At 41.0% G+C, this 20,248-nt stretch overlaps 1 protein-coding gene across 2 annotated transcripts in view; it reads left to right on the top strand.

The window, feature by feature from the left end:
* Nucleotides 1-20,248, top strand: part of ar (androgen receptor) — a 243,486-nt gene that overhangs the window by 140,661 nt on the left and 82,577 nt on the right. For both annotated transcript variants that reach the window (XM_078211849.1, XM_078211850.1), the window contains exons 3-4: nucleotides 6,021-6,137; nucleotides 16,473-16,769. In XM_078211849.1, the coding sequence (XP_078067975.1) occupies nucleotides 6,021-6,137; nucleotides 16,473-16,769 (414 nt within the window). The remainder of the gene's footprint in view (nucleotides 1-6,020; nucleotides 6,138-16,472; nucleotides 16,770-20,248) is intronic.

Genomic DNA, 20,248 nt, shown 5'->3' with positions numbered 1-20,248 from the left:
AGTTTGTGTCACTGTGTGCCTTGTTTGTGAGCAGATATCCACTCTATCTGACGAAGGAGCAGGGCTCCGAAAGCTAATGGCATTTACTACCAAATAAACCTGTTGGACTTTAACCTGGTGTTGTTAAAACTCTTACTGTCTCTAAATGCCTACAGGAGTAGAAGAGCCATTGCAGGTGGTTCTTTGCAACAGCTTGATAAGAACACAGAATTTGTGTTCAAACAATTGGTGTGACTTGAAGGAAAAGCTACAACCTGGTCTTCTAATGGAAATTAATTTTACTGTGATCGTAAATGCTGGAAAGAAACCTAGCACTTGATGTTTATTACCTGTCTTATTATTAGGGTAACAGGGCATAATCCCCCAAAGTATGTTATGAAGCCCGACTAGCAGTTTTTCTATTTTGGCATTAGAGTGAGAATAAGGTATTTCACTCCAAGGCTGATTCTATTGACACAAGGAAGCTTTTATCAAACAAACTTTATTTAACAACGGAGTTTAATTATAACAAATTATTTAGTTTTAACTTTTACCAATTTAAATACTTAAACATGACGATACAATTCTTATCTGCTAACCTATCTCTATTAGTTCCAATTCAAGCAATATTCCTCTTATTGATATAAACGTCTCTTCAAAATCAGTTAACGACACACAGACTTACATACTTGGTAACAGTCCTAGAACCTTTTGAACACCTCTGGAGAGAGAGAGTGACCCCGAGATAATATAACTCCGGGGTTATATTATCTCGTGACTAACTTAGCATATTGGGATCCATGCAATCTTGCCTATGGCGAATGCATGGAACCCGAAATTGTTCAATACTGTGTCTGAGTGCTCCACCATTTTAAATTATTCCCACTAATATAATCAATGAAAGACCTGGAGGCACCCATCCTTCACAATTTTCCAAATTTAAATAAAGTTTGGAAGGACAAAATATACATCTGTTGGCTTTCATTATTCAAGTTGGCTTTCACTATTCAACTTTTACATATCTATTTTTAATGAAAATGGGAAGAATAGAATAAAAAAGACTTGCGTTTATATAGCATTTTTCACAATCACTGGATGTCTGAAAGTGCTTTACAAGCAATCCAGTACTTTTGAAGCATAGTCGCTGTTGTAATATTGGAGAGTTGAATATGTGACTCAAAGGTTGGCATAAGAGAAATGGGTTCAATTCATGAGACTCTAGTACTAGTACTGCGGTAAGTGGGAGCTGTACCATTGGGAAGGTCTACACCTGAATTGTGCTGGAACCAGTATTCTGATGAATTGTATAAATTGGATGTTAGAGAGGACTTTAAACTAAATAGTGGGGGTGAGGGAAGGTGTGATAACTTAGAGAGAATAAGGCAGAGAGCAAGCTAGCAATGAGGAAATTGATAATATGAGTGTACAAACTTAAAAGTGCACCAGCAGACAAGCCTAGTGATTGCAATAATAATAAAAATAGAGAATTAAAGGTACTCTATCTGAAAGCACCTAGCACTTGCAACAAGCACAAGTGGAAGTAAACAGGTATGATCTAATTGCCATTACGGAGATGTAGCTGCAGGATGACCAAGGCTGGGAACTGAATGTTCAAGGATTCTTGACATTTAGGATGGATAGGCAAAAGGAGGTGGGGTAGCGCTGTTGATAAAGAATTGTACTTTGAAGAACCAACTAGAGAGCGGGCTATTTTAGATCTAGTATTGTGCAATGTGAAAGGGCTAATTAATAATCTTGTTGTAAAGGGAAGAATGAACATAATATGACAAAATTTTATATTTAGTTTGAAAGTGGTGTCCTTCTATCCAACACTAGGGTCTAAATCTAAACAAAGGGAATTACAAAGGTATGAGGGACAAATCATCTGAAGGTCTAAAATGGACCACGTACGTAGGGACGCAATATACAAACCTCAAGATAAAAGTGAGGGGGGGGGGGGTGGAGAGAGAGTACCCAACGTCATCCTAATCCCAATTTCCATCTTTATGTGTGGCTGCATCGAGCTGTGCATAGATCTTCTGTATGCAAACACAAACCTGTCCCCATGTTGCGAAGGATGGGTCTGGTCACACTGCAGTGGAATGCTAGTTGGACTTGGCCCTTGTGGAAAAATGTATGTTGAAAAACTTCTTTGACCACAAGTTCATCAGGCAGTGGTTTGTACAGAATGTCCTATTGGCCCTATCGGAAAAGTTGATGACAGAGCCTGTCAGATGAATAGTTCCCTAAGCAGACTGTCAGTCATTTAGCAGAATGCCTCATCACCAGAACTTTCAAATAAGCACCAAGACCTAGCTTGGCTGGTGGTGAGAAAGGCCCTCTCCATCAGATCCTTCCTACATGCCTAGAGTCTCACCCCATCTGCATGTTGCCCTCGAGGTGGCTGTGCTGGGGAAGAGACCGTTGTCGACCTCCTTGTGAAAAGTACCTTCGCAAAGAAAGTCTGGAGAGAGAGAGGGTGGTTTTTGTCGAGGTTCATCCAGAGCAGCTCCGTGGTGCAGGGCTCTGCGACGTACTCTGAGACAAACATCAGCTATTGCTGGAGGATCATTAACTCGGTGAAACACGCTCTTTGGTCTGCCCAAGACTTGTTGTTCTTCCAGTACAAGGAGTTGTCCCCGACTGAGCGTTTCAGACTGGCACGTTCCAAAGCCCAGGACTACATGCTGAGAGACACACTGAAGCTTGGGGCAGCCACCTCAGAGGTGCAGTGGGGAAGGACGCTGTCTAAGATCTTCCAGCCACAGTGAACCGAGCTGAGCGGAACCCCCTTGGGCCGAAAGACTCAATGAATGTCTACAGTGAATATTACGTGTGTCGCAGTTGAATTGAAGCATCTCAGTGCAACTTGATCTATGTAGACAACTTTTAAATACCTTTGCATCATTTGCCAGGACCATTTTGAAATGGCTGTAATGTGTCTTTGTCACCTCAGTGTCACTTGACATATGTCAAGAATCTGCATGTTATTGCACCTTGAGTGATGGCCATTTTGGAATGTTTTTTCAGATATTCTATGAATAAAGTATATTTTTGCAAAAAAAAAGGAGGCAAATTGGGGAACTACGTATAAAAGCTATGAAAGTAAAAACATCAAGTGATGTGGGGATAGTGTGAGCAAATGGCATGAGGTGGAAAATCAGCCATGATCTAATTGAATGGTGCAGCAGACCGAATTGCATATTCCTCCTATTTCCTGTATTCCTATGTTCCTAAATGAGACAACCGATTTGCGCACAGGAAACTACCAAAAGCAGCATTGTGATAATGACCAGATTATCTGTTTTCCTGATATTGATTGAGGGATAATTTTTTTCCAGGACACCAGATATAGTCCCCCTACCTCCTTCGATGTCATGCTATGGTATCCTTTCCGTCCAGCTGAGCAGGCAAATGGGGCCTCGGTTCAACATTTCAACTGAAAGATAGCAGGCAGGATTTTCAGATTGTGCAGTTTCCCAGCCCAATACCTGAAGAATCAGCAGCGTTAATTGGTAGGAAATCGAGGTTTCATCCCTCGCAGGCAATTTGATTGGTTGGCAATTTGGTAATCCCAGCAGCTCCTATCATAGCAATGGCTCGATCTACAAAAAGTAGTCCCTACTTCGAAGTTCCACAGTCTAGGACCTGGTAAGTATATATGTTTCACAGGGGAGAGGTAAAGCCTGAAAGGGATGGGAGAGGGGGTAGGGTGTGGCTGGAGAGGGGGGGAATCTTGACAGAGAGGCTGGGGATGAGGGAGGAAATGTCCACCAGGTTTTGTGTGTGTGCGTGTGCTATCATGTGCAGGGCCTCACTTGGGGCAGAAACATGTAGGCGTCCCCATCTGCATATCCAGCGACAGGGGACTGTAAATGTCGTGCAGTTATTCCCGCCATCTTGTGGGGATATCGTGTAGGCATGTGTATTAGCAAAGGCATTATATGGCCACAGTTGTGGAAATTGAAACCGAAAGAAGACAAGAGAGCAACAGCGAACAAAAGCATGTTTGCAGATTGATTTCTTACACTAAGGGATGGAAATGTAGAATATTCAATTGAAATACTGAACAATTGTTCTTCCGAGGAGTCAGGTTGTGTTAATTTCTTCTTTGTTGAAGGCACTGATGTATTCCTGCAGCTTATTATTCAACAACTATGAAAATTCACTAGATTTTAATTGAGTGTTTTGGAAAGCTGTCAGGTGAATTCAATGATTATCACAGTACTGATTCTATAGACCAAGGAGATGATCACAGTCAATACCATCCAGCATTTCTACACCGTCTAACTACAAAGGGCATGCCAATAAAGTTAGACTTCAAGAAAGAGCACTTATGATGTAGCCATGAAATTAGAATCCAAAACAAAGATTTTGCAATGGAACTAGACTGGTCGTTGGGAACTATTTAATTCAGTGCCAGATGCTGAAGTTGTAACACGCTGAATTAAAAGAAAATAGGGCAAATTGGGAGAGCTCTACAGACCTTTTTAAAGAAAAATGTAGGGGACCCATGCAACCATTTCGGATCGATCCCGTTTTGCCATTAGGGGAAAGGGGCCGGGACTTGACTCACCAATGAGGGAAACCCAAACTTAGCTGGACCATTTCAATTCAGGGCTGAGTTCAAACAGACCCCGGTTTGGCAATTCCAAGGACTTTAACATGTGTTGTGGGAGCCACAAATTCATGATATACATAAGGGCAGGTAAGTGCTGTTAAATTTTCATGCTCTGATGCTTTCTAAACTCACTCACTCACTCACCTGAAGAAGGAGTGACACTCCGAAAGCTTGTGCTACCAAATAAACCTGCTGGACTTTAACCTGGTGTTGTGAGACTTCTTACTGTGTTTACCCCAGTCCAACACCGGCATCTCCACACCATGGCTTTCTAAATCATCAGTTGGTTTAAGTGTGAAAGAAACCAACCTGCAGGTGTCAGTAATTATTAAAAAGAAATCTCTAAGTGATTTCTTTGATTTGTAGAACAGTTGATACATCTGTAGGAGGAGTATTTATTGAAATTTCCCTAGGAGCTTTTATGCAAGCTTCGTTGAATTTCAAAAGCTACAGTGATCTCAGCAAGGGATGGGGGGGGTGGGGGTTTGCACCAGTTCGTGTGTGGGGTCGATGGGGTGCCCTTTAAAAACGGTACCCCAGCGTTGCCAGCCCTCTCAGGACCTACCATGCCGACATGATAGCATCAAATTGCATTATCTTTTCATTCTGAAGTGCTGCATTAACTGGTGAGAAATGCCAGCTGTGGAAACTGCACATCAGTTTTCTCGCAAGAGTAAATATCAAAAAATTTCACCCCGTGTGTACAGTAAGAGTTGTCTTAAATTTTTTAAATGTTTATTTCAACTTCACCTCCATGTTGCTCTTTGTGTTCTGCCCAATGTGGATATTGTATGAGTTGGCATTGAGGAACCGTGGGAAGTAGGTGTGGGTGAGGATCAGTAAAGGCTAGAGGGCCTAAATGTTTCAGGGAACCAAGGCTGCCTCGGCCTGTTCCTGTCGCTGCTGAGGATCTATTTCCAGTGTCAGCGGGCCTGTCTCTAGCCACCTACTGCCCTGGAGCAAAAACTGACAGGGTACTTTAAACCAAGTAAGAAGTTTAACAACACCAGGTTAAAGTCTGTCGATAAGCGCGATCTTCTTGGAGATCCTCTCCACTTGTTGAACTTCTTACTGTGTTTACCCCAGTCCAACGCCGGCATCTCCACATCACTTTAAACCAAGGCAGGGGTCAGATGAGTCAGAAAATTTCCAAACTCAAGTTACCCACCTCAGTCGTGAAAATGTGGCCAATAATATTTATTCCTCTAATAGTATTGAACCCATCAGATCTAAACATTTCCAACTCGGGTGATAAAAGTTCCGAATCATCGTAGACTCAAAGCCAGGTTTCTGGATTCTTAAATTTAAATCACGCACACCATTAGCTCGTTATGCTGCCTAATTTACTTGTGTTATTTTAATCAATAGATCCTAGAATTTTGTATTCCACCACAACTTTTATTTGATTCTTTTCTTCTAGGAAAACATAAGTTTCTTTGTGCTAGCAGGAATGATTGCACAATTGATAAAGTACGGAGAAAAAACTGTCCATCATGTCGTCTGAGAAAGTGCTTTGCAGCTGGAATGACGCTTGGAGGTAAGAAACATTTCCACAGTTTTGAATAAAAGGTTAGATGGTTGAAAAATTGTAATTAAAAAGGATGTATTTGATACTGAGCTTTCAAATAATTTTAGATAGTTTTTTTCTTTATTCTTTCATAGGATGTGGGCATCGCTGGCAAGGCCAGCATATGTTCCCCATTCCTAATTACTCTTGAACTGAGTGGCTTGCTAGACCATTTCAGAGGGCAGTTAAGAGTCAACTACATTGTTTGGGTCTGGAGTCACAGTAGTCTAGACCAGGTAAGGAAGGCAGATTTCCTTGCTTAAAGGATATTAGTGAACCCAGATGGGTTTTTACAGCAATCGACAATGGTTTCATGGTCGCTATAACGGATACTAGCTTTCAATTCCAGAATTTTTAAAATATTAATTGAATTTTAAATTCCACCAGCCTCCGCAGTGAGATTTAAACCAGTGACATTACCACTACACCACCGTCTCTCCTAAATATAAATGGGATTTGTCTGTATCTCTGTTACTTGTTGTTAATTTGTATACATCAACATTGAAAATTGGAACAACTATTTTGTGTTGAATTGACCCTGAATTCAAATTAACATTATAGAATCATAGAAACCCTACAGTGCAGAAAGAGGCCATTTGGCCCATCAAGTCTGCACCGACCACAATCCCACCCAGGCCCTACCCTCATATTCCTACAAATTTACCCGTTAATCCCTCTAATTTATGCATCTCAGGACACTAGGGGGGAATTTTTAGCATGGCCAATCAACCTAACTCACACATCTATGATTGTGGAGTGAGGGGCACAAGTATTACTTGTTATTACAAAGGATCAATATCAATCGTTTCTGCTTTTCGTGGGGCAATTGTCCACAGGCATGAGTTCACCTTTTATATACATGCTAATAACACAAAGTTCAACCTATCTCCCATCTCTTTCGATCCCACTACTGGTTTTGATGTCAGACTGGTTGTCTGAATTCCATTTTTGGCTGAGTCACAATTTCCTCCATATAAACACTAGAGAAAGACTAAAACCATTGTCTTCAATTCCTTCTGCAAAATCTACCAATGCCACTGATACAATCATCGAATTTCAAAATAGCTCATTTGCCGTTCATTGTTGCTAAAAGTAAGTGGCTATTGCTATAATTGGCAGGAAAGCACCTTTAGTATTGTCCCTGTGAAAAGATATATGCCAAGTGTGTGCCTGTAGACTTCCTAAGATAGAAGGGTGTTAATTATAGAATCTTGCTGAAAAGTGAGACAGGTTGCCAAAGCATCTTGTCTTGCGCAAGTCAGGACAAATGTCAGATTGCCAAATTTCAACCAATCACAACAATTTATACAGAAGGAGAGAAGGTGCTGATTTGTTGGCATATTGACTCTGGCTATGGAGAAAGCAAATTCTGCACACTAGCAAGGTAATTTGTAGAAGATGCAAGGCTTGAACATATTCCATTTGTTTGCAGAGAATGGATTCCTGCATATAGAAGCTAGGAGCAAGAGTGGGCCATTCCACCCTTCGAGCCTGCTCCACCATTCAGTGTGATCATTGGCTGGCCCTCTGGGTGGGATTTTATGGCTTCGTTCATCCCCAAACCGTAAAATCCCACCCGAGGTCAACAGACCTTCCCGTTGTCTGCCCCTCGCCCACTCCGATTCCCATGTTGGGTGGGGCGGTAAAATTCCGGCCTCTCTGTCAATGCCATATTCCCGCATTTTCCCCAAACCCCTCAATGCCATTAAAACCTAAAAGTCTGTTGAATATATTCAATGACTGGCCACCGCAGCCTTCTGTGGTGGAGAATTCCACAGATTTGCCACCTTTTGAGCGGAGAAATTTTTCCTCATCTTAGTCCTAATTGGTCTACCCCGTATCCTGAGACTGTGCGCCCTGGTCTAAACCCCCCCAACCAGGGAAAACATTCTCTCTGCATTTAGACTATCCAGCCTATATATATGAATGCATGTCGCTTTGAGCAAGCGTAAGTGAGGCACATTACACGCTCAATTGCTTATCTTAAATTGGTTGTTAGTATAGCTTTTAGCACGTTCAAGATTTTTCAGCAAGTGCTGCCCAATCACAGAATCACACCGAAGAGTAGACTTTGGGTTTTGCAAGTGCAGGCTGGTTGAGTGTGATCTGCACTTCACCTTTACAAACAACAAAAGGAACATGCAGTTCGATTTGATCAGTTGCTGGGCTCCATGGCCAGTGTAACTGGCATTATAGTGACACTGAAATTCATACACAACATTGGTCAAATGGCAGGCAGAATGTCTTTTTGGACTGATGGTAGCATTCTGTTGGAGAAAGATACCACTGATGTAACCACTACATAGTAGTAGAATTAAACGGCTTGTTAACTTGTTGAAATTTTTGAGATATTTTGTCTTTTTGACAAATTCTGCACACTAGCAACTGTGGCACTCTTCATATCAAGGTATAATGTGGAGGGCTGTACGCTATTTTTGGTATGCTGCTTTTTGAAGTGTATGGCTTCATTCTGAAAGATGAGAACGTGCCATTTACATGGACAGGTCTCATTGCTGTTTAATATTTTACTCAAATTGGTTGCCGTGTGAACTTCTTTTATTGTGGTTGAATCTGTCTCCATAACATGCTGCTTGCTCATTTAGACACAATGCACCTGAATCCTGGAACCTGGACTGCTGAAATACATCTATCACAATTGAAATGCTATGTTTATAAAGAACAGCACCTTCACCACCTTTTTCTCATGAAAGAAGGTGCTAGTTTGATACTACACTCAGCATTTACTGTTTGACAAGGTTTTCTTGGGTACAAAATATCACACATGGACAACTAGACTCTTCCTATTACCCCCATGGCATCCAACAACAGAAATAGTTTGCATTTTTTTTATTCATTAGTAGGACATGGGTGTCGCTGGCTGGCCAGCATTTATTGCCCATCCCTGGTTGCCCTTGGAGGGCAGTTGAGAGTCAAACACATTGCTGTGGCTCTGGAATTACATGTAGGCCAGACCAAGTAAGGACGGCAGATTTCCTTCCCTAAAGGACATTAATCAACTAGGTGGGTTTTTCTGACAATCAGCAATGGTTTCATGGGTCATCAGTAGATTCTTAATTCCAGATAATTTTTATTGAATTCAAAATCCACCATCTGCCATGGCGGGATTCGAACCTCAGTCCCCAGAACATTTGCTGAGTTTCTGGATTTCTGAGTTTCTAGACTAGCAATAATACCACTAGGCCATCGCCTCCCCAAATCAATTCAATATTTGTTCCCTTAATCAAGAAAAGTGTACCATGCTGCTTAAGTATAATAAAAAGTATGCAGCAGAGCATTGGTTATCCATAATATTTTGAAGGTTTCCTCGATTTCCAACTTTGGTTTGAACCAAGTTTGATGATCTCGATAAGACATAGGTACAAAAATCAAGCACATCTATCTGTCTTGTTTTTGACAACATTATACTTCATTATTTGCAGCAAGATACAAGAAACATAAGGTCACCTTGAGTGTATTTCCTGAATGGATCTCGTCTAAATTGATATTTGGGAAAGAATAGAGTGATTCACATCTGCTAGAATGTATTGACAGCACTGAAAGCAGCGAGCCTGGGCCTTCTTTCTCAACCACCAAGTCTTAAAATAGTCCAGTCACTACTGATTGTTGAGACTGCTTGTGGTATTTCAATATTCCTTGCCTTGCATTGCATTGTAAACCTACTTTGTGAAGACTGAACAAAATCAACTTTGCCACCACCCGAACACAATCACAACCCACTTAGTTTCAGCCCCCTTCCTATCCAATATGTTAGGTTCAACCAGATTGTTAATCTAAACACTCCATTTGACTTTGAGCTGAGCTTCGTATCCCATATGCTCTCCACCACAAAGATTTCCACCTCCATCCCTACCTCAGCCCCCTTGGTACTGGAATCCTTAATCATTGTATTTTCATCTCCCGTGTATACTTTGCAAATTTTTTTTTTAATTCAATCAAATCAAGTCCAGTTCAGAGTCTCAACAAGTTGAGACATTCCCGATCCAAGCTGACAAGACAGGGCTCTCACCTCCTGTCTTGGGCTTGATCTACATGATCCAAGCTGATTGGAGTAGGCATAGCTCCTCCTCCAAGGCCTAATCTCATTTGCATCTTAGCCAAAAGGCCGAGATGCCGCTTTTAAAAATTGCTTCAAATGAAGCTAAAATGTAACCTAATGACTTCAACCAAGCACAGCATGTTGATACTACACTTGATCTCAGCCAAAAGGCCGAGAAGTTTGCAAATGGTCTTTTTGCTGACCTCCCATCCTCCACTACCATATCATTCTTGATTGTCCAAGGTTACTCATATCCTGTCCTCTGAGTCCCATTTAATTTTGTGACTTTCCAAACTAGTGTGTTTTATGTTTTCTTTTCAACCAGTGGTTTTTGCAATCTTTACAAAAATCTTTATTTTTCTAAGTCATTTTCTTTGCTGTTGCTTTGTAACTTTTCAAAAATGCAAAGACTGGCAGTTATTTGGGTGTTCCGATTATACTGCCTAATTTAGATGCAGATCACTTTTATAGTGCAGAATCACATGTAGGTACAACACTACCTCTAGAGGTGCACAACCAGGAAAGCTCTCTGACTCATATTTATTGTTTCAAGCAACCATACAAGGTTATGCCTGAGTGGCCCTGTCTTCATTATCCCTGTTTCATTGCAGAGACTGTGATAGAGCTGTGTTATTTACTACATGCTAACTTGTAGTGAATGTCAAGTACATGGGATAGTTCTTCCCTACTTGTAAAGGTCACCACGACATGAAAGTTCTATTTTACAGAATCCTTCCACTCACAGTACGGAAAGTCTGCCAGTTGTACTGTTCATAAATGAATAAAGCATGAGGCAGTCCATGATTGCCAATGGAGCATCTTTTAAAGAATGGTGCAGCTAAAAAGGCATATAACTTTTCTTAAGTGGCGTGTAGCTGTTTCACAACTTTCCCTCTGCAAAAGTATTGCGGTGCAGTACGGTACTGACAGCAGTACTGATTTTAGAGCACAATCTGTGGCACTTATACACTATAAAGCAAACTATTCGTAGGTTCTACTTGCATGTGTGTTACCTCACTTACATGGGTCTTTGTATCTTAATTTGACCACTTGCTGTTCTAATAGCATCATCAAGCTCTCTGTACTTTTGGTATGCAGTCATCATCCACTCTTAACATATTCTAGCCATGGTAATTGACGTCGCTTGAGTATTGCAAGGTACTTTGAAGTTAAAAAGGGGCTGCTTTGTCCTGCACGGTGTCAAGCTTCTTCACTCATCCAGGCAAGTGGAAAGTATTCCATTACACTCCTGACATATGCCTTGTAGATAGTGAACAGACTTTGGGGAGTCAGGCGATGAGTTACTCACCACAAGGTTCCTAGCCTTTGACTTGCTCTGGTAGCCACAGTATTTATGTGGCTAGTCCAGTTGAGCTTCTGATCAGTGGTAACCCCCAGGATGTTTATCATGGGGGGCTATTGATTATATTGCCATTGAATGTTGTAGCGGGCTCCTTTTTAACTCCACTCACGGGCTTATTTTAGGTTTGGTTCTCCGTTACCCAAACCCCACCAATGCCCGAGTGATTCTCTCTCTCGCCGATGGAACAACGGCCACCTTGCGCCTACTTCACTAGAGTAGTGCCCCAAGAGAGAGAAAAGGAAACTGCTGCCTATCCAGTACCTGGCAGCCTTTCCTGAGTGGGCGGGTTCGAATCGCCCAGAGTACCCTTGGTTCTCGACTCCAGAATTATGGTAAGGGATATTAAAATGTGACCCGACCAGAGATAGCTGATGAGAAAATGAAAGAGCAAGATGGGCTCCAATCGAGTTCAAATCATATATCTTTTATTAAACACCAAAATTAAACCTCATCAACACCAGAAAACAACATATAGGTATCTTATACTCTATAACTATGACTATGGGAACAAAACTAAATGGGCACAACGTAAATTCTAACTTTAAACAGTGTTAGCAATATCTTATACTATGAAAAGGTTCATGCACCCACCATTCCCACAAAAGCCTCCATTGCTATGTTACCCTCAGGAACTTCACGAATTACTAGGAAATACTCAGTTGAGCCGACCTTGACCTTCTGAGTTGGCTGTGTGCTGGAAAACTGCTGTCTGCAACGCGGTTCAGGAGGGTGAGAGAGTTGCCATGTGGGTCTGAAGAGAAAGAGAGAGAATGGCTGCGAAGCCACACTTTTTAAAGTTCAGATTTCAAAAGTCCCGTGAGCTCCGCCCCCACCGGCAATTGCAAGAACAATGGTCCTGGATCGCTATCAGCCTCAGTGATAGCACAGTCTATTGAAATCACAAACGGCTGAGACTACTTTGTCCAGTATGAATAGCCCATCGATGTTCCTAATCACTTTACCGGGGCTTACAGATTGCTTTCCCATCATGGAGATGGGTTTCTCCTTACTGCTGGATAGCCCCATTATCGTATCTATCGTATCTTATCCAGGTACATTGTGGTTGGTATCGATCTTCCAATCTCGATGTGGGTCTGGTCTGGTGACGTCATCTGCTCCCTTTGTGATTCAGTTAATCTAATCAGCAGCCTGTCTGGACCCTGACCATTTGTGAGTTCGACTGGAGGCACCCTTTCTGCACACAGGCAGGGCTGAGCCTGTTTCTGCAGCCAAACGTGGCCACTTCTACCATTTAAATGGCCAATGTGCGTTTTACAGTCCTTATATGTGTTGGTGTTGCCCGAAAAACTTACAATGTCAAGCAACAATGGTAAGGTGCTCTCTTGTTGGAGATAGTCATACTTTTGTAGTATATAGAACATACTTGACCAGGTCTTGCTCATTTGGACATGAATTACTTCAGCATCTGAGGAGTCATGAATGATACTGAACATTGTGCCATCATCAGCGAATATTCCCACTTCAGACCTTATGATGGAAGGCTGGTTATTGATGAAGCAGCTGAAGATGGTTGGGCCTAGGACATTACCCTGAGAAACGCCTCAGTGATGCCCTGGAATTTGGACCTCCAATCACCACAACCATCTTACGTGCCAGGTATGATTCCAACTTGTGGAGGATTTTCTCCCTGATTCCCATTGACTCCAGTTTTGCTAGTGCTTCTTGATGCCATACAGGGTCAGATGCTGCCTTGATGTCAAGGGCACTTTCACCTCACCTCTGGCATTCAGCTCTTTTGTCCATGTTCGAACTGCCAGGCATGCCATCCGTGACGATACTGTGCCTTTAAGAAATGTATTTTAATCATGTTACTCAGGATGTTTAAAAAGCCCCTGGGATTTTGTCAGCACTGTGTTGTCTGAAGCCAGTGTTCTTCATTGGGTGGCACAGTGGTTAACACTGCTGTCTCACAGCACCAGGGATCCGGGTTCGATTCCCAGCTTGGGTCAATATCTGTGTGGAGTTTGCATGTTCTTCCTGTGTCTGCATAGGTTTCCTCCAGGTGTCCGGTTTCCTCCCACAGTCCAAAGCAGTGCAGATTAGATGGATTGACCATGCTAAATAGCCCCTTAGTATCGGGGGACTAGTTAGGGTAAATGACTGGTGTTATGGCGATAGGGCCTGTGTGGGATTGTGGTTGGTGCAGACTCGATGGGCCGAATGGCCTCCTTTAGCACTGTAGTATTCTATGGTTACTGAAGCAGTATAATTGACTTCATGTTTATCTTGATCTGAACTAATGTAGTGTTCTGTGGTTTTAATGTTCCCCTGGGATTGCAGAGTAGAGCTAGATTGGGAATGATTGACAGGGCATGTCATATGACTGGGGACAGCTATGCTTCATAGAGAAGCCAGTTTTAGTTTTGTTTTTCCGAAGCTGCTTGAAGTTGAGAGAAACAGCAGTGTTTTTCCTCCTCCCTGGAGTAGGAGTGTTGTTGTCTAGATGCTGCTTTGAGTTAAGGGAGAGCAGTCTCTCTCTTTTCCCCTGTCTGAGGTCTGGAGACTGGAAGCTTCCAGAGACTGAGTTTACCTCTCCGAGGTTTTGCTGTTTTGAGGATAAACCCTTCTCAGAAAACTGCTGGTTAGGTGCATTGGCCATACTAGTAAAAAAAAGTCTCCCAAACAGTCGCCAGAGTGTGGTAACTAGGGGATTTTCACAATAACGTCATTGCAATGTTAATGTAAGCCTACTTGTGACACTAATAAAATAAACTGCTGATTTGGATTTCTGTCCCTAGGTGTTACAAAGCTGGAAAGCCAGTATCCCATGAGCATGCTTGTGTTTGTGCTGACTAATTCTGAAAAAGGGTGTATGTTTATGGGATATTGTTTTAAATTGGGACAACAGAGATAGCTAGCTTTTAAGAGTATACTGTGTCATGTTTAAGTCTTGTAATTGGTAAAAGTTATGCTAATTCTTTTTGTTATATTCTAACTGTGTCCTTAAATACACTTTGTTTGATAAAGCTTCCTAGTGGGTCACTTGAATCATACTTGGAGTGAAACACCTTATGCTCTCCCATGCCAAAATCAAATGTAAAATCAGAGCCTAACTTCACAACACCTTGGAATTCCTGGCCCAGGTTTTAACACCACCAACCACCTTGGGGGTTTCAATGGCCTCCATGCCCTCCGGCGTGACTAACGTGCCAGGTCTGTGCTAGTGAAGACCAGTAGTGATTCTCGCATTCCGGCACCATGCCTAAAGGCAGGAAGATTCCGTCGATGGGGTTTGAATGGGACATTCATATTTAAATACTACTTTAAATCTGCGAATGAGAATGGGCGCGAAGTAGTTCATGCCATTCAAAAGGGGTCAGGAAGATTGCAAGTGCAAATCAGATTTTTAGCTTTGCACGCTGTTGACCCAGCTCGCCACGCTAATCACTGCACACGGCGCGGTGGTAAAATCATGCCCAATATCTGCTTTCTCAATGTTAGCATCTGTTAATTTTGTGTTCTAGTTTTTCTGGTTCTGTAGTACATTGCTTGATTTTGTTCAGAACCAAACTGACCACATTTGTCCCCTAGTTTCAATCCTTGGTTAATGCTGAGTTAGTCACCACAGTGTGATCTCTGTCCAGTAATCCTCCTGCCAGGAGTGATTTTATGATGTGAGGTCAGGTATGGACTGACTGGAAATTTGACTTTAAAGTGCATGCGAACCCTGGGTTTCGATATCCCAACAAGTATATGCCAAGGAATCAGTTGGTTCCTAAAACACCCTTTCATAACTCCTCACTAAGGAACCATCAGGTGTTATATCACCAGGTTTTAGGTCTAAGAGTGATTGATAAACCGGTATGGATCAGATTTGAGGTTATATTCCCAATCCTTGACTAGGATATCCACAAGCAACTGATTGATCATTTGGCAACAAAGAGTTGAACAGATTAATTCATTCAAATGTGCAATAACAATTATTTATTGGTTACAAAATAAGAACTTAAAATTGAAAATGAATATCTGAACATATAATAGGTTGATAGGTTCAGTTGAAATTAGCTAGCAATTTGTATAACAACAAATAATGGACAGAGTTACTTAATAAAATGAATAGCAGAGATTATGCTGGCAATTCAGTATATCACTGTAAATCACAATTAATAGATGCCGAATATTAATTCTAATAGTGGTCTGAGTCTGTAATTATTACAATTGGTGAGATTTTAACATTATATAGAATCCCTACAGTGCAGAAAGAACCATCCAGCCCATCGAGTCTGCACCAACTTTCCGAAAGAGCAACCCACCCAGGCCTTTCCCAACGCCCTACCCCATAACCCCCTTGCATTTACCATGGCTGATCCACCTAACCTGCACATCTTTGGATGTAGGAAGAAACCCACACAGACGTGGGGGAAACGTGTAATCTCCACATCAGTCACCCAAGGCCGGAATCAAATTCGAGTCCCTGGCACTGTGATGTAGCAGTGCTTGCCACTGTGCTGCCCTTAAATCCTTGGATTACTAACAAGTTAATAGCATTAAGCAGTCCATCAGATAGTTCAACTCATGCATGATAAGCAATATTCCAGAGTTTGTGACCATATCCTTATAAATGGGATGGCTGACATGCTTTACATCCTTCCTTAGGAGACAGACAGTAACTTCTGGTGTGTTAAGTCAGTGAATGCTTTCTGCAGCTGTGTTACCTATTCCACATAAACTCTCAGTTCTTGCTAAACCAACCATTTGTACAAATAACTATATCTAAGCTACCTGGCTTGCTTTTCTTCTTTCTTGATTTCAAACATTTGATTTAGGCTTTTTTTGTGTTTGCAATTTTAACTTTCTATTAATTGCTTCTTTTCCTCTAGTTTTTTTTTACCAGAGCTGATCATTTTGTAATCTTATTTTCAAGGTCGAAAATTAAAGAATACGCGACCATTCCAAACCACAGACGAAACCGACTCTTCAGTTGTACAAAAACAACAGGACAGCACACTCTCTGTTGTACCAAGGATTGGTGTACCAAGGATGCAGAAATTTCAGTGTCAGCCACTGTTTCTCGCTGTGCTACAGTCAATTGAGCCTGATATGGTATATGCAGGCCATGACAACACACAGCCTGATACATCTGCCAGTTTGTTATCAAGCCTCAATGAACTTGGAGAAAGACAACTTGTGCGTGTTGTCAAATGGGCAAAGGTCTTACCAGGTAAGAGTACTTTTGAGCACTGTGTTTAACTGGCATCATGCAAAACATAAATTTATGCTAACATGGTTGGTATAAATAGGAAAAATAGAAATGTAATTTACTAGCATGTTTTATTATGTAACCTGGTCCCACTTACAAACAATATAAATATCAAACATGCATTCTAGAAAATACAAGCTGATTTGGTTTTAGAAGTTGTAATTCATATAGCCAATTGGAGTAATCACTTTTTAAGATCGTCAGTTCACTACATCTCATTGGTATCAGCGACTGACATCTTTGATTGTGATTGTATTTATAGAGGTGGCAGTATATGTTGCTTGTAAAATTACTAATTCTATTTGATACATACACACAATACTCATCTTGGGATGTGTTTTTCTTATCAGTTTAACCTTTACAGAATTTAAATGTTTCAATACTTTACTATCCTTTGGTGTCTCTGTTCATCTAAAAAAAAGTTCACACTTTCCATACAATATATAAAGCAGCCTCACATTGGTATATGATGTACATTGCGGATTTGCTCTGATAGAATTAATTGACTTTTTCATTCTTCATTCATTATCTTCTGGTTACCTGTTGGCTACCTAATAATAAGCCCACGTGTGTTGTTGTCAAAGAAAAAAATTGCATTTATATAATGTCTTATATCCTTGCAACATGGCAAAGTTCTTCTTTGAATGCAATCACTGTTGTTGACAAATTGTTTAGTTTCATGAATGGCAAATTAAATCAATGACCAGTTAATTTGATCATGATAGTTGAAGGAAGGATGTTAGTCTATCTGAAATGCTCCCTGTTCTTCACTGAATACTTCAAAGAGATATTTTATGTGCATCTGAATGGGCAGATGTAGTTTCAGTTTAACATCTAAACCAAAAGACTCTATCTTCAACAATGCAGCATTCCCCCTGTCTGACATTGAAATCTTTGTTAGTTTATGTGTTCAGGTCCTGGAGTGAGTCTTGAACCCTTAACTTTTTTACTTGGGTGAAGCAAGCTACCACTATATCTTCTTGCGACAGTATGTAGAATCACTTTAGGATGGAATTGGCACAAAAATGGTCATGCCTGACAAGAATAGGAACTGGATGAGAGGACATGGTGTAAGAATTTTTCCAGCATCCAGAGAACTCTTCAAACCAGAGTAAATAAGATTTTGTTTTAGCTGGATAAGTAACAGAAAACTTACCAGTGTCATGTGCTTCTCAGTTGTACAAATTTAGCTGCTTGAGGTCCAGCAGTTACCCAACACATAAATGGAATTCCTGAAACTTGTGTCCTCCTCCAATTTGAACAAATGATGGCTCTCCCTCTCTGTCTCCATCTATTTCTTTATCCCTCTCGTGACATCATATTGAGCTTAGGGATCCAGGTAAAATATGCCTATGTTGAAGGGGGCTTAATGGACTTGTTCCTTCCAAGAAGGTGAATGTATAACTAACACACACTTTACTAAGGAGGCAGTCATCAAACTGTGACATCTCCTGCTATTAGATCAACACTCCTCACTCATGTATGAGGTGGCTCTGCCTATGGTAATGAAATTGGATTCAACTTCCACAGTACTGGGTCTTTTGAAGCAGTCTCAAGGGACACCTTCAGATAACTTAGTCTGTAGTTCATAATGGTTTGCCAGGTGAAAGATTTCATTGATTTGCAAACAGCTAGCAACAAGAAGGAGCTCTTCACATTTTTGACTGGGGGCATTCCCAAAGTTCAGACTCTCTTTGATAGGATCCATATGTTTATATAGGGATTTTCAACAATATAGTGGCATTTATGAATAGAAAGAATGTTTGTCAATGTCCAGGTTGTAATTCACATCTAGCAGATGGTGTCCAGGTATCTTAGAAGTTGCCACAATTAACTAATTCTGCCCCAGTCAACAGTCCCAACCAGGTTAAGATATTTACATCAAGGGAAAATGGGACTTGGCAACCAGAATATTCTTGAATTAAGTAAGGTTGGTGGCATAAGTATAGAATCCAAGAACCACAGTTAAAAAAATAAATCGACACTGGCCTTCTAAAGGATACAAATAGAGCAAGCCATAAGCATACTTAATGAACATTCCACAAGCTGGGAAGGTTCTGATACTACTTGTTTTGCAGCACTCAAAATGTGTCAGGAGAGGGGTCACTTTGTGGAAAATACGAGAGGGGGATAACGAAGATCCGGAAGAAGAAATGAGTAGGAGGGCAAGTCTGAAAAGTTTCCAGATCCACTGGAGCAGCAAAATCGACAACATTTACAGGACATGGACAACCATTCAGTTAAACTTGAAAGCTACAGCACAAGCATCCATTCACGATGTTCTCAATGAGCTGTCACATCAGTCTCAAATTATATCATGACCTAACACTGCCACACCCACCATTCATCAGAAATGCCGAAATAGGGTCAAACAAATGTGAACTCTGTGGATCAATTAAAATACAAATCTAAAAAAAATTGTAATTTTTTACCTCAATGGGGTAGATTTTCAACTTGTCATCAACACTTAAAACCATTGGGAACAAAGATCAGACAATCTCTGTATATGCTTCCAATCAATAGTATTGGTTTTGGTAGCAGACTGGTATCAACCCATTAGGTTCTCGTGTGATTATTGTCTTTTGAAATTTAAAAGAAAGAGAAATGGGGAAATAATCGAGTGCACTGGTAAATGAACAGAGAATGATATGATTCATACACGTGGAGTAGAAAGGTACGACCTCAAGAAAATGACTTGTCTTTAGTCAAAACTAAGGGAATGACTTCTAAAAACAGAGTTGGAGGGTGTAGTGCAGCTTGCATTTGTATGGTGCCTTTATGAAAAGATATTCACAGATACGCAAAGGGAAAATTAATATTGAGTTAGGAAGAGAAATTAGGAAGGAAGATCATAAACTTGCTCAATGAAATGAGTTTTGTGCCATTTTTGCAGAAGAATGTAGAGAGATTTAGGAAGGAAATTCAAAATGTCCAGTCAGTTGAAGACTTTCCCATCACTGGTAGGGCAAAGGGTGGTTCTGTCATCACAAAGCAGGACACAAATAATGTACCAGAAATGTTGGAGAACACAGAGTTTAGTGAAAGAGATGAACTGAAGGAAATCAATATTAGTAAGGAATTGGTGTTTGGAAAATTGATGGTATTAAAGGCCAATAAATCCCCAGGGCCTGATGATCCCAGAGTACTTAAGGAAGTGGCCCTTGAAATAATAATCCATTGGTGCTTACCTTTTAAGATTCAGTAGACTCTGGAATAGTTCCAATGGATTGGAGGGTAGCGAATGTAACCCCACTATTTAAAAAGAGAGTTAGAGAGGAAACAGGGAATTATAGACCAGTCAGCCTGACATCGGTAGTGTGCAAAATGGTAGAGTCCATTATATTAAAAAAAACAGTGGCAGCATCAGACAGAATCAGCATGGATTTATGAAAGGGAAATCATGCTTGATAAATCTACTGGAATTCTTTGAGGGTGTAACT

The sequence above is a fragment of the Mustelus asterias genome, chromosome 4 (assembly GCF_964213995.1).
Source record: "Mustelus asterias chromosome 4, sMusAst1.hap1.1, whole genome shotgun sequence".
In the NCBI taxonomy this organism is placed as follows: domain Eukaryota; kingdom Metazoa; phylum Chordata; class Chondrichthyes; order Carcharhiniformes; family Triakidae; genus Mustelus; species Mustelus asterias.
This window is presented reverse-complemented; position numbering and strand designations above follow the sequence as displayed.